This window comes from Xiphophorus hellerii, chromosome 5, assembly GCF_003331165.1.
Source record: "Xiphophorus hellerii strain 12219 chromosome 5, Xiphophorus_hellerii-4.1, whole genome shotgun sequence".
NCBI lineage: Eukaryota > Metazoa > Chordata > Actinopteri > Cyprinodontiformes > Poeciliidae > Xiphophorus > Xiphophorus hellerii.
This window is the reverse complement of record NC_045676.1, coordinates 9,415,960-9,431,461: the sequence shown is the minus strand read 5'-3', so window position 1 is coordinate 9,431,461 and position 15,502 is coordinate 9,415,960. Positions and strand designations below refer to the sequence as shown.

At 37.4% G+C, this 15,502-nt stretch overlaps 1 protein-coding gene across 2 annotated transcripts in view; it reads left to right on the top strand.

Moving 5' to 3' along the window:
• The window catches only part of LOC116720581 (alpha-1,6-mannosylglycoprotein 6-beta-N-acetylglucosaminyltransferase B-like), a 128,263-nt gene that overhangs the window by 56,698 nt on the left and 56,063 nt on the right, over positions 1 to 15,502 (top strand). For both annotated transcript variants that reach the window (XM_032563933.1, XM_032563932.1), the window contains exons 5-7: positions 3,303 to 3,379; positions 3,704 to 3,883; positions 8,927 to 9,091. In XM_032563933.1, coding sequence (XP_032419824.1) covers positions 3,303 to 3,379; positions 3,704 to 3,883; positions 8,927 to 9,091 — 422 coding nt within the window. The remainder of the gene's footprint in view (positions 1 to 3,302; positions 3,380 to 3,703; positions 3,884 to 8,926; positions 9,092 to 15,502) is intronic.

Below are 15,502 nucleotides of genomic sequence, written 5' to 3'. Positions count from 1 at the left end.
TTTGGTTAAAGAAAAACTAAACTGTCACTGTTACTCACAGCAGACGAGGGAGACTTGCAACAAGTCACAGGTGTCTTTCCAACCGTTCATGCCTGTATACTGATCCTAAAGAAGCATGGTAGAGCATTCTGTTATCACAGAGTTTAATACCCATTTACAGCACAACACATCTACTTACTGTCTCACTGACATAGAAAGGAGAGCAGCTTTAGGTAGACAATGTTCCAGCATGACCTCCTATGCATAGGAGGTTTCTAAACTATTCTCACAGAAGTTTTAATTGCAGCTGTATTTAATTATTAGTATGAAAAACCATGCAAGAAAATTGGATTTCAGGAAAACCTGGACTTGAGCATCAAAATCTCTTCTAAATGTAACATAAATGTCCTATAAAATGTGTTTTTACTTCTAGACCCCCCAAAAATCATTACACAAACATTTATCCAAAATTCTTATTTTGTGCTGCAAAAAAAAAGGCTGATTAAAATGATTAGGTGTTGGCAGGGTTTATTGATCTTTGATTACATCTGACAGTGTGTCTTTTGTGGGGTGCTGATCATTATTTGTCATTTTCACACTATTTAAGTTTAATATCTGTTGGCACCCAAATGTTTTTGGGGCTCTAAATGTAATATTTCATAATTACCATGTGTTAATATCTACTCACCATGGGGGTGCTTTGTACACTCTTTTCCATATTTTACTCATACTCTGCTGCAACAAAATGTGATTATGTGACTCCAATTAAAAGTAATTAGGTCACAGTCTGTCATACAGAGTTGACTGGCCTAAACGGAGATCAGAGCACTTAATTAAGTTAGTGTGTATGATAAAGTCCTTATAAAATTAAACATACAACTTTATTAATTTATTTACAAGATTTGAAATTTTTTTATATCTCCATAATCTCATAAAATATGCAAGGATTGCATTAATGTGTGTAATATCACCATTCATTTATGTCAATAATATATTTCTTCTGATGGATGGAGGCTCAGAGGTTGGCCACACTGGATGCATATTTTATTTGTTGAAGTGCTAGAGCTAACAAAGTCTAAGAAATTGTTTTAAATGAAAATGATTCAGCAAAATAATGGGCATAGAAATTCTATGCAAATGTTAAATACATAGCTTTGAAATGGATTAAATGGCAAATTTGGTTGCAAATTGGTTACAAATTTGAGGCACGATTTGCTGTAGCACTTTTAGTAAATCACCAAAAATAAGATACATTGACATTGCTTTTATCTGTCATTCAGTACTTATCTTCTTTCTCAACATTTTTAGTCAAAACTTAAATAACACTGAAAAGAATTTCCTCCCCCTCTCCTTTGCTGTTTCTCTTCGGGATAACTCTTTACTTGCATAAATTAGAATTACGTCTCCTTTTGTTTTCCCCTGCTGCGTCTGCGGAGACAATAGCGCACGGCAAAATGAAAATACTGCTCCTTTCTCTAATCACAAATGAATTGAAATCCTGCTGGCAGACTTTATTATCATACGGCTCAGTGGCAGTTTATTCATCTCGTGCCTTGGCATGTGGGAGAGGAAGCAGAGAGGGAGTTGGAACGCGCGGTTAAAAATTTCCCTTTTCGTGTAATGGCTCGCAGGGACAGGACGAAAGCCTTTATCTAGTTAAATGACCACATTTTCACTTGTTGCTGTTGTAATCATATTTGCAGACACAGTGAGTCTCTGTGTGTGTTTTCAGTCACAGGAGAGAAGACACGGGGAAGACTTGTGTAGCGGAATTTCTCTTTTTCATCAAGCAAATGGAAACAGACAGAATCCGAGACAAAGGAAAGTTGCTGGTTTAGAGAGACGAGAGAGAAGGGGTAAAAAGGATGGAAAACACAGAGGATGATGAAGCATCAAGATGAGTCCAAGTCTGTCTCTGTGCCTCTGTTTTACTGGCATCAGCTGCAGAAGAGCAGTTAACTAAGTCAGTGAAGCAATTAATGCAGTGGCCGCAGTCTAAGTGTGCAGACATAATTGTTGGTGAAACGCCTGCAACAGCTGGCAGCAGCAAGACTCAATATCTAACGGTAGGCCTTGTGAATAGTGAGCAGAAGAGACAATTCACAGAAGTAGGAAGATTATCAAGACCTATGTCACTGTGAATTATAATGTTACAGAAACATTGCTACTGTGTTTGGTAACATCATTCATAAGCCAATTACATTTTTTGCAACTACAGTCTTTAATATATTTTAATGAGGTTTATGTTACAAAGTGACACAAAGTACTGCTTAAGGTTAGAGAATCTTTTGATAGTACAACTACGGTATTTATTGCTTCAGTTTAAAGCAGAGTTATGTCATAAAACAATATCAAAGTCTTTCTCCTTGTAATGGAAAGTATATGGTTCAGGTGCAAACTTGCCAAAATATGCCTATCCACCTAAACTACATACAGAGCATGAAGAGGCCCGCTCCAAAATGACTCTGGAGGAGCTGTAATAATCCACAACTCTGTTGGAAGAATCTGTTGACAGGACAACTATTATTCATGCACTCCATGAATCTGGTCTTTATTAAATAACAAGAAAAAGTCATTGTTTGAAGGAAACAATGAGATGTCACCTCCATAGTTTGCAAACACCAATGCTGTGTGCTGGAAAACCAATGCAGCATGTAACCGTGGACACCTCATCCCCACACTGAGGCGTGGTGGTGAGAGCATCTGATCTGAGTTGATAGAAAGAAGAATGGAGCTAAAAATGGTTTGATCCAAGATACAGATCTGTTAGAGGCTAAAAAGTAGCTTAAAACTGGTGTCAAAAGTGTGATAACCCAGGTTACCATTTCCAGTTGTGCACCACTTTTTGTCAGTCTGTCATGTAAAATCCAAGGGCAGTTTGTGATAAAGAAAAATATCAAGTATTTCAAGGTATGTGTGTGTTTTCTAAGACTTACTATACTTTATATGCAATACTCAGAATTATGTATGCAATGTTTATAGTAGTCAAAAATATACTATTCTTCAAGAAATATTTTTCTCTATAGATATTCAGGCGGATGATAAACGAGCTGATTAATAATATCAAGGATTGATCGGCTTCACAGGAGACTGAATTTTTACAGGGAAGTCTGACCAAAGCAAGAACTGAATATGAACCGATAAAGCAGCAGTACTGTATTTCATTTAAAAAATAGTTTGCAGCTCAACTTTTGCTCTGTTACTTCTCAGTAAATAGCTTAAGCTGATTCAGGCCAGGCCTTCCACCAAAGCAGCATCAGGATTTTATGAACAGGTCTCTGTTTTCCATCTGAAAGAAGAATTTCTCTCTGTGTTTCTTTCAGTGCTGAGAGATGGCACAGCGAGCCAGTGTGAAGTGCCAAGGGACAGCCGCTTTCCAGAGTGCCCTGGAAAAGTGGATGTAAGTTCATACATTATAGTGCTTTTTATAATTTCTGCATCACTGTGCATTGGTCAAACAATGTCGTAGAGACTGATGATGTCACAACCCAAGTAAAAATGACGCTCTAGGATATTGTTGTCTTTCTAACTTTCAGTTTTATTTTGTTTTGCCTTTGTCCTGTGTTCTGAAAAATGTTTGGTGTCCTTGTGGCATGATTTCACTTCAATCTGTCTTTGACTGACGTCATCATATAGGCCATCAATTGTTTAAATTGGTCTGTTTGTAGGTACAGAATAATTTTCTGATTTATGCATGTCCACTTTCTCTCTGTCCGTCCTCCAGTGGATGCGTGCTCGGTGGACATCGGACCCTTGCTACGCCTTCTACGGTGTCGATGGTTCAGACTGTTCTTTCCTCATCTACTTGAGTGAAGTGGAGTGGTTCTGCCCCCCATTGCCCTGGAGGAACCACACAAGCACCCCCACTCAGCACACACAGCAGACAAAATCCCCCAAGAGACAAGTAAGGACACCACTCCCAAATAGCAGCCAGAAATTGTACTCAGTAATCTGCTACAGAGAGTTTTAAATAAGCTTTAAATGACAAATATACTCAGTTATAATAACATCATGTGAAGACTGCCAGATGCTGGCTGATGATCAGTAAATTCACAAGTGATTTTGGTCGACCTACCACATCAGTGTAGCAGGAAACACAGCTGCTTACACACTATCCGAAAGCTGCAACTGACATTATGGCTTTATGCTGCACATTCAAAAGAATGACACTGAATACTTGATATGTGGCTTACTATTGCTGAGTTTCAGACACGTGACCCAGATAACGCGCGAAATTCAGATGGAGCTCCGGAAGTGGATTTCTCCGGTTCAAAACAAAGTAAAATTGATCACGAAGAGAACGCTAATGCCCTATGTCATGTCCTCAACCTCCATCGCCTTGTCGGAGTCCACATTCAGATAAACTCCTCTCCAAAATGACCACACAGACAAGAGTGCTTACGTTGACTCTTTACTGAAGCCAGTTGAAGTAGGGTAAAACTGAGAAATAAACATACAAACTTTCAGAAATAATACACAGTAGCAAACAATACAGCACATAAAAGTACAATAAATTTGCTCCAGAGAAAATAATTAGCTCAAGGCTGTAAAAGTTCTTATAAAAGAAATATTGCTTTATACAAATGGCTAAATTATTCTTAGTCAACAAAATATTGAAAAATTGAATACATACCAACAGTACTTTCAAAGACCAACTAAATCGAAGTTTCAGTGTTACTAAGAGCAAACCATGCTTTGTCTTCTCCTGCCTGGTCTGCTTTTTATGACATCATCAAAAACGGCACTCTTAAATGTAGTACATAAATTCCACCACTAGATGGCAACAACTAAGCACTTCTGTAGTATAAATCTGTGAAATGTCAACAACTGGCATGCAACGGCACACCCTAAATCAGCTGAAACAGACAAGGCATCTCGAAAAAATACGCGTATAATTAGGATATGATCCGTATTATCCCGGTAAAAAAAAAAAAAAAAATTGTCATAATCTTGAGGATTTACCAGGTGTCGAGGTGATCCACATAACTAACTAAACTAACTATCTGGAGCTGTAGAGTTCATATTATACGACAAGCCAGAAGAAAGTTTTCAAAAGCCTGGAGAATACAATCATTTAGTTTCGATTGGGTCAAGCATTTAGGATCAAAAGAAGAATTAAATGGCTGTCGACTTGTTTCTGCCGGGTGAGTAGTGAGTTGTGCCATTTTAAGTACTTATTCTACGATGCTATCGCTAACAACGAACTAACCCATGTTATTTCTATGAGCTTCGATCTCATGGTAAATAATTTATTTAGCTTTTCTAAGTTCAAATTCATGCTGGCGTTGTACATTGATGTTGAGTCGTTGTAGGACCTGCATTCAGGTCCAATGTAGGTCAACGATTCGCTCCCCATGTCTGGCCACGAATATAGTTCGTGTCCAGACATGAACCATTTCGGGGAATAGTCACCGCTCAATGTGGCTGTGTAGGTTATATTTAATTTATTTAGCTTCTTTTTTTTTTTAGCTTGAAAGTCCCACTGAATAAACATATTTTCTGTTTGGGACTCGGCACTGAGCTAGCTGCTAACAACGTTAGCACTCTGAGCTAGCTGCTAACAACATTAGCACTCTGAGGACAAGCGAACTAGGGCGTAAAAATAATATATCTTACCTTACATATGAATGCTTGTCTTTCCAAGTAACTGTCCAATAAATTACCTGAAAATACAATTTAAAGATGAGGTCATTACCTGTTAGAAAATGGGCGCTGCAAACTCTGCCATTGTTAGTTTTCACATCGCCTGTTTTTAGCTGTAGATTATTGATCCACTTTTCTCCTCATTTTCGGTAAGTTTTTTTTTAAATTAACTCTCTTGTGACCAACTACCTTCGAAATACGAAAATAACGTTTATCTCTCTCTCTATTAGAACGGTTGGAACAACCGCACAGAACACAGACTTTAGACATTTTGATGCTGGATCAACAGAAATAAATGGGCTGCACTTACTTCCTGCCCTCCATCTGCATTGGGTGACGTTGATGCTACATCATCTGAAACCCAGCAATATTGAATTTTAAACATGTTATTGAAAAGGTCTGTCACTAATAAACCAGAAAACAAACTCTTTCTTCTGTCTTTGCAACTTAATCAAATGGAAAACTTACTTTAATCTTAAAAAAGAGTTTGGACCACTGAGGAACAGTCCAGTCCTGTTCCTCAGGGAAAACACTTCTGACATCTCTAGTTAAGCAGGTTTAACACAAGAGATGTGACAGAGGTAGCTCATTTTCTGGATGCATCTCTGTGTGATGGCTCTCTAAGCGCTGACTCCAGTCACAGCACCCACCAAACTCAGCAGTTATCCCTGTTTGTGCATCCCTGCATACCACACATTTTCCCTTCCATTTATTTAGTTGGATTCACACTGTGAATAGCCCTTTTTTTGGCAATCGCATTTTAGGACTGAGCCTCTGTGTGGAGGATGCCCATGACTGTCTGCTGGACAACTGTTAAGTCAGCAGTCTTCCCTGTGATTATGTAGGCAGTATAAATTACTCCTTTGATAAAACTTACTTTTTTAATCATATTGGTAATCACATTTTCTTAAAATGAGAATTTGGGGGGAAGGGGTTAGCTGTATGCAAAGGAAATCAAAACTGTGATATCAGTTTTGCTTTCTGAAATGAATCACTGAAATATATTGCTTTTTAATTTATTTAAATGCTTCTGCAAGGTACACCACTAAAAGTTTAGTTTATCTTGGTGCCTTTTAAAAAGCATTGCCAGAAATTGTGAAATGTTTCTTGTTTTTTTAACCTTACATCTTATGACATCTCTCTTCAGGCTTGCTTTTATTAAAAACTGGAAACTAGCGCCCATTGAGAACGATTTCATTGACACATATATTTCATTAACATACCAACTTAGAGAAAGGAAGTTGTAACTGATGCATTGTCACATTCAAAATCCTAAATATCCACATAACCCCTAGAAGCTGCTGTGTTGTTATATTAAAACCATTTTTTGCCAACAAAGTTTGCATATTCCTTGTAATCATCATACCCACACAACCATCTGCTCAAATTGTCCAAACTAAGGCCTGGCATTAGCATTTCAGCACAATCTTCCCTAAAAAATAAAACAAGCTGTCTCTGCAGAGAAATTCATCAATGCTAAAAGAAGCTAATTATATAGTACCAATCAAACGAGGTTGAGTCCTTTTCATCTGAAGATGCTCTAGAGTAATAAGAGGATGAGCAGTCTGACCTCACGACTACATAACGGTTAACCTTCTTCTGAGCCAGTTTGCTCACTGTTAATTAATACAGGCTGGATCTGCATCATCATCATTATCCTCCCCCCTCTTTTTATTTTCCTCCACATTAACTTTGAGGTCAAAGACCAGATTAGCGCCATCCTTCTACACATATTAACACAAACACCCAATGTTAGCCAATTCCAAGGTCATATCCATCTATCTCTTTGTTGAAATAAAAAAATCTTATCTCTTGGCTACTAATACAAATTATCTTTTTATTAAAGCAACAAAAAGCTCTGCACCTTATTGCTGATTCAAATTATCTCAAACTTTTTACATAAACTGCTATGGATGTAAACATTGATTTGCCGGACAGTTTATTACATATACTAATGCTAGATCCACTTCTGCCTGTAGACCTAAAGTTGAAACCAGATATTTGCATACACTGAATAAAAAAGACACAACTTAAACATTTCTGGTTTTAGTTTAGTTAGAATTACCTAAATTATTTCTGCTTTCTAAATGCCAGAAAACGTGGTGCCATGATACTGAATAAATATCTGTTAACTTTTGAATTTGAGGAAAGTTACAAAAAAAGTAAAAAATGGTCTTGCCAAGTTTTCTGACATTTAGCAAATTCCTCCTACTCGATATCACCTATTGCTGTAGCCCATCTGCTTTAAGGTTTGATGTGCAGCCAGAAAAAGTTATTTTGTCGTCTCAAACCAGTCTACACATTCTCCTCGCACATCAATAAAATATTTTCCTTCATTCAACTCCTTCTCACCATGATATTTCAAACCTTTTCCAATAAAACTCGGAGAGGGTTGTGGGTGGAAATCATGAGAGATCTGCAGTTTCTTGAATGCTAAGACGAGCACGTCTGAATTGTCTTTGTTCACCTTTCTGATTTTTGGAATAACATTGGTTTTGTCTCATCTAATTGTCTAAATGCGTTGAGTTTCTTTAATGTGATTAGCAGACTAACTGTTTCTGTTATCAAGCAGTTCAACAGGTGGATGTAATAAAGTTTGTGGATAGTCTGCAGTAGTGCTTCTCTGTTTCATTCATTTAGTTAATCTTCTACATTGCATTGCAACACGAATGTATGATGAATAGGACAAAAATGTATTTCAGTGCTGATCATGTCATTTTTGTCATAATTATTGCATATTCACTAAAGTGTGTTCAAAAGGTTTAGTATAGTGTCAGAGAAGATGAAACTTAGAGTCTCCTTTCCTCCAGGTGACCCGAATAGCTGCATTGTGGATTACAGTACTCTTGGGTATGGGACTGTGCCATGGTTCTGTTCCGCAGAGAGAAATCTTGACTGTTTATAGCTTTAGTTAAAAATGCATGGGATTGTGTTGAGACATCTCTCCATATTTTTCAGTGACAGGGGAAACTAAAGCTGCCAAGTGAGCAAGGTCACATTCTCCCTTGAAATAATTCTCTAATGTTTGGTGGAAAGCGACTGCCTGTCTCTCTCTGCTGAAATGAGAATCATGTGGCCAAATGGTTCATGCTTTATGGAATTGTCATTGTATAAAGGAAGATTTACCTTGAAAGACTACAATAACTATTATTTTCACTGCTTTCTTGGCTGAGGATTCAGCACTTCACAGATGAAAAGTACAATATTTCCAGGTTCTGTGGCGCTTCCAGCATTTGTAACCTAACTTTTACCACTTCTGCCTCATTTATTGTTTCATTTAATCTAATTTACATCATTTTCTCAGGCTGCCTTCCGCACAGACCTTTCTGTTCTGCTGGATCAGGTCGGCGGTGGAAAAGAGTCTCTTAGCTTCATGAAGCGCAGAATCCGACGGCTCGCACAGCAGTGGGCAACGGCTGCAAACCATCTAGGTGCCAAACTTGGACAACGTTGGAGGGACCAGAAGAAGGTGAGACGCTAGATAAAGTTCAGTGCACTGGGACTGATTACACTGTACACTCCTGGATCTCCCATGTTAATTTCTGTCAACTCATTAATTCTGGAGTAACCAGGCTTAGCTTAGCTGACCCAAATCCTCTCATGCAGTTCTCACAGAGAGGCTGTGGATCCTTTCACAAAAAACGTCAAGACATTATTATGTCGCCTTTTTGCCGTCTACATTTGTTTCATAGCAGCAAGAGAGTTAGACATCAGTCCACCTCTTGTACGCCCCCAAGTCGCCAAGCGAGGTTTTTAACATGCCCACATCAGCTGACTTCTTTACAGGTCAAAGACCAATCCAGTGATGACCAACCAGCTACATGACCAACCAGCTACAGGGCTTAAAATATTAGCAACACTCAAAATCCTTTCAGACATGTTATGTAGGAAGGTGAGTGATACAATTTGAATTTGAAGCATATACTTGCTCAGTACCTGGATAACTTCACGTACTTTGTCTGCCATTATTGTTTTGAAAAAAGAAAAATGGCATAGGGAGAGTCAGGACACAGATTTTATGCGTGCTGCTGTCCCACCGGCTTGTTATTTGAAAACCACAAATATGTGGGATATTGCCAATTTAACTCATGTTTTTGAGATGCCAGAGGTCATACGTGGCTTGTCTTTGCGGGTTTGCGACAGAAATGAGTTGTGAAAGAGGCTTAGGATTACTGAAGCCAACACCATAGAATTGGACATAGAGAGAGATGGTAATAGTGCTTCACCATTACACTGATGTATGTGTTATTCACAGCGACTGGAAATACACAGTATAGCCTCTGTTATGTTGGCACCACAAACATTCATGTGACATTGCTGTTTGTGATGTGAAAGAAACAGGCACACTTCTGTCCGAGTCTTCCTTTAGTTAGTTCAATAGTAACAATAGTGGTTCTTGTCCTTTTGATTAAAATCTATGCTGCAGTACATTTCACTGCAATGAGATCTTATGACTCCCTATCTGACGATGATAAAATGTGGAAGTGTTTCTCGTTTAGGGATTGTCTGCTTTGAAAAGTTTAATCCAGTTGCTATCAGCATGGCTTTGTTTGGTGAAATTAATTTTGCAAGTATACAGCATTGTGATGCCCACTTGAAAAATCTGGACTGATTTTATAAGGTTTTATAATAAAAGCACAAAAGTCAGAGCAAATAGTCTTAGATAGAGACAGTTGTTGCAATGTATGAATGTTAAAACCTGGACATAAATATTCTAATTTAATTATAGACCGCTATTAACTCTTATTTTGAGGTAATGGTTCACAATTAGAATAAAAGCATATTACTCAATCAGGAACAGGGGGTCAATGTCTGGGTCAGAGGTCAGTCAAGTGTTAGATCAAGCTGTTGATGTACTGGTGTGTTCAGCTACGGCTATGAGAATAAGAAGAAGAGCTGCTTCTCCATAGTCGGCTGAAGTTGTTTGAGCATTTGAAGGATGTGTCTCCTGAGCAGCTCTCTTTGGAGACTCCAGGACTGATCCAGAATTTGCTGGAAGGATTATTGTGTATATTCTTCCTGGTTTGAGAACAAATTGGGATTAGCCAGAGGAGCTGGAGAGTGTTACTGGGCAGAGGCACATCCAGTATCCCTGTTACCTTCTTGACTCAATCCCAGATAAACAGAAGACTGTGGATTATATATCAAAACATGATTGAATAGAAAAAGAAGCTAAAAAAATATCAAGAAGTTGGGGAATCTTAGGCAATTTAATAGTTTGTTGTTTTTTTTTAAATCTGTTGTATGCTATTAGTTAGTTTGCTGCAGTGTCTCATTGGAAAACTGCTTTTTACTCTGGTTTCTGTTGTACTGTATCTGTGCTGAATGGACTTGTCTTCTTCCTGCTGGTAGCTATTTATGTCAAAGACACAGTGTGAGAGCAAGAAATATAGTCCGTGTGAGAATAAATCTAAGACGAAACCGAAGCGGGCGCAGAGCTAAGGTAGAATGATGATGAATGACTGGGATTATGACGTGGTCCCAAGCATGTGCCAGTGCTACAGGGAAAAGAATGAGACAAGAAAGGCAGTACAACAGAGGGATGGATGGCACTGTAGAATATGGATTAGGAGAGGATTGATGAGGGGTGAGAAGGGACTCATATGCTACTGTGATGAGAAAGAAGCCGTTCCTGGGAGACCTTGTGGCTTTTTCCATTAAGAACAGGCTTAAAATATGCAGTTAAAAAAGGAATTTACCATCTTACTTTACTAAATAGTAACAAAATCACTGATCTGTCTCTGTTTCAATGCTCGCTGAGGAAATTCATAATATTTTAACTGAGATTTTTATTGATAAATTACTAGTTCACAATGAGCACAATATCTACTCTTCCTTTCTAAAAATGTCTTCCTGTCCTAAAATAAGTTGATATGGTTGGAATAACCTTCAGTGACCATATGGATATTCTTGGTTCTAACAATGCACTGAGAGGATTTAGTTACTTGAATTTAGCTGCTTACGTTCGATAAAGTGCTGCTGCTACTTTCACAACAAAAGATTTTCAGATTTTCGGTTAGCTTACACTATGACATATGTGACTTGTGTTTGCCATGAAGTAATTACAGATCTCAACAAGCAACACATCATGGCTCATGCCATACCAGCTTTATTTATACAATGCTTTATACACCCACATGATTCAACAATGAGAAAGAGACTGGAGAAAAATTGGATCCATGGAGACTTCTGACTAAAATCAGCAGAAAGGCTTGTCATACATTTGCCAAAATACATCTTGATAATTTTGAAGTCTTTTAGGAAAATATTCTGGGGAATGACAAGACAAAAGTTGAAGTCTTAAGAAGGGGGAAGCACTGTTACATCTGGTTTAACACTACAACAGCATATCAGAAAAATAATATCAGAGATAGTCTAGCATAGGTAGTGTGATGGTTTGGGGTTTCTTTGCTGCTGTGGTAGCTGGATAGCTAATTGATGGAACCATGAATCCTACTCCATAGTAGAAAATCCTGAAGGACAATTTTTAGACTATTATCTTGTAATCTTAAACTCAAGTGCAAAGGCAGACCAAAGAACAGGTCCATTTTCTAAATTGTTCAAAAATAGGTTAATTTAAGTTCATTTGAGATGCGCTGGTGTGATTTTATGGTCATGGCTGGAAACCTTCCTACATTTTAACTAATTCTACAAAAATGAGTGAGACAAAATTAGGGGAGCACAACATGTTGTGAATATATTGTTATCAGAATGTCAGTATGTGCAATACTCAAGTTGAAAATCACTATTTGAAGTGGAAAAACTGTTGGCTAATATTTCAAATGTTATGATCTTGAATTTTATATGCTAATGTAATATTTACTCACATTGACAGACACTCAAGGCAGAAGATGCTCATACCAGACTGACCTCCAAGTGTAGGAAGCACAGATGAGAAAGGAACGAAGAAAAGAGGCATATATCGCACCTCATACCACCATTGCTAATTTTACCATTCATTGCATGACTTTCTGATATTGCACAACCCTAGCCACAATATTAAAGACTCATTTCCAGTTATCACAGACAAGTAATTGTTACTAATTGTTGCTGCAAAGAATAGCACAGAAATTATCACGTTTAGGGTAACAGGCTGTGAATTTTCACATAGAAAAAGATTGGAAGATTGTGTGAAATAATATTTTTTGATAAGCATAGACTTCTAATTGCAACAAAATAATGAAACAGAAGAAATATTGAAGAGCACAACTATTATTCCACAGTACCACATACAGTACATCAGAATAATTTGACACAAGTTTTCTACTTTAATTAGCTTTGACCCCTGGCGAATAAAACATTGATCCATTTTAGCTCCAGCCAGGCTCTCTCTCGCAGTTTGTCTTCTACACAATGTCTTCTTCAAGTCACAAGTTCTGCATTCTGCTTGAGTATAAATTCTTAGCTATTCCAGTGGGGCTTTGTTGACTCTCCCAGTTTGCCTTTCTCTTTGATTCTCGAGCAGAGCGTTTATTCAGAAAGAGAATAAATTAACAAAGCAGAGGCAAAAATGAAGACAAAGAAGATCAGAGGTGAGAGGAAAAGTGCAGGAAATGAGGATGTATGTTGGCTGTGTGTGCCTTTGACTTGCTATAGGTACTTCATGGAAAACGAGGAAGAAATTTTGTTGCTAAGTACAGCGGATATTCCCTTTGTTCAAACCTTAAGTGCTATTTTCTATCACAATTGTTACAAATTTGCTGAGAACACCCATATAATGCATATCAAAATTGTACTGAGAGTTGTTTTACACCGGTTTGTGGATTATTATTTATTATGAAATCTTTTGATAGATAACACATTTATAAACATTATTTTATAAACAAAATGTCTTTACCTTTGAATAGGTGTTCCCTATAAGTCCTTTAGGGATTTTTTTGTAATATGTTTAACATTGTATTTTTGGTCATCTTTTTAGTCCCACAGGTTTGTTTTTGTGCTTCTGATCATTTCAGATTCAATAGTTGCCTTTGGTTCATGTTATGTGTTAACAAGTTTCCTCAGTTTTGATTTGTTTCAGTTACCTGCTTTTCTCTCCCAATTGACCTGCAGCCATTTGTTTGTTGCTCCCTAAATATGCCATGGAATTGCTTTGTTTGCATGTTTTGTGTGTTTGTTTTGTCTTTTGCTTTTTGGTTTTTGATTCCAGTTCTGCTCAATGTAATTTGTTTGTTAAGATTTTAATCTTTTGTTTCATACAATCTGCCTCCAGTCATAACCAACCATTATTTAAAGATATGTTTGCAGATCACTTGTTAAAAAAAAGAAAAAGAAGAAAAACTACAGATTGTGTACATAGTCGGACTATTGTTCAAAGCTCTAGTCTAGTCTAACTGAATTGTATTTAAGGTTAATCAGATACACTATCATTCGTGATAGTTGTGTATCCAAGAAGATTACATGCTAAAACTGGATCAAAATGTGCACTAAACAAAGAGAAACCAGGCCAATGAAGGACCATTTTGTATCATAGTTGTTCCAATTTAGCTGATTTGTTTTCCAAGACATCAGCAAAGAAATATTCAGTAAAACTTTGCAAGAATGTAAAAACAATTTAGAGATTATTGTGGAGTTTTAAAGATCTTTACCTTTTGTTTAAAATATACTCTCCGTTCACTGCCCACATCTTGTTAGTTTTTGTCTCCCAGCCAGTGTCTTGGTGTGCATCTTTGCTTCTACATTTAGTGTTTTTTGCAGCTTGTGCCAAACTGTTAATTTGCCTTCTCCGTATGTCTACCCTCTTGAGGGTTAATTGACCTCATACTGATTGAGTGCAGACAGCGTTGAGACTAATGGAATATGAAAGGAAGTGAGGAGGAAGGGTGGAGGGAGGAGCAGAAACGTGTGAAGGAACAAGGAAGAAACTATGGCAATGATAATGACCAAACTTGATTATTATTATGAAGGGTAAAATCATGTACCATGCCTTCAAAATATCTATACTGTTTAAACAATTTCACCTTTTATCACATTACAATTACACATTTTGGTGTATTTTATTGGGATTTTAAGTGATTTTATTATTATTTTTATTTATTTATTTATTTTTTTGTTTAGCAAATTAGGCATTTTTTGTTAGCTTTTATTTATTTCAGTCTCCCCAAGTCAATCAGCTTCCCTGTCCCTGCTGAAGAAAACCGTCTTAGCATGATGCTGCCACAACCATTAAAGATCGGGAAGGTGTAGTCAGGATTATATGCAGCGTTCCTTTTGTTCCACACATACCATTTTACATGTTGAGCAAAAATAATTTATGTATGGGTTTCAACAAACTACCAGACCTTCTTTGACATGTTTGCTATCTTCCTTACTTACTTATGTGACAAACGTCAGATGGGACTTCTTTTGGCATATTTCATCTAAAAATAAAATCGTCAATAAATTCCAGCATTGTATAGTTATAAATCTCTGCAGCTCCTCCAGAGAAACCATTGAGCTTTTGTGAAAATGCTCTTCCATGCCTGACCTTTCATTTTAGGGGCTTTATGCTTTCACTTTCTAGTAGTTCTAGTTGCAAAGTAGACTTCTAAAGCAATTGCTTGAACTGGACTTTTCAGGCTTTTATTTGTAAAACAAATTAAAGCCATGTATAATGCTTCCTTCAGTGCTACTTTGTCATGATCTAGAACTATTAAACTTTTGCCTGTGTAAATTCTACTGTACATCATGGAAGATGCATTAGAGAGAAGGTGAGGTTGAGGTTAGAGCACTGTTGGATGGCAGTGCCAGCTTATGTTGCCACCTGGGTTGTGCAGCCTTCTTTAAAGGCCATGGTGCGTGAATGAGAGGGATTTCGTACACACACACACGCCTACATTCATGTGATTTTCTGGGCCAACAGATGCTGGGACATACATTAGCATTTGTCTGTTATTAGCCT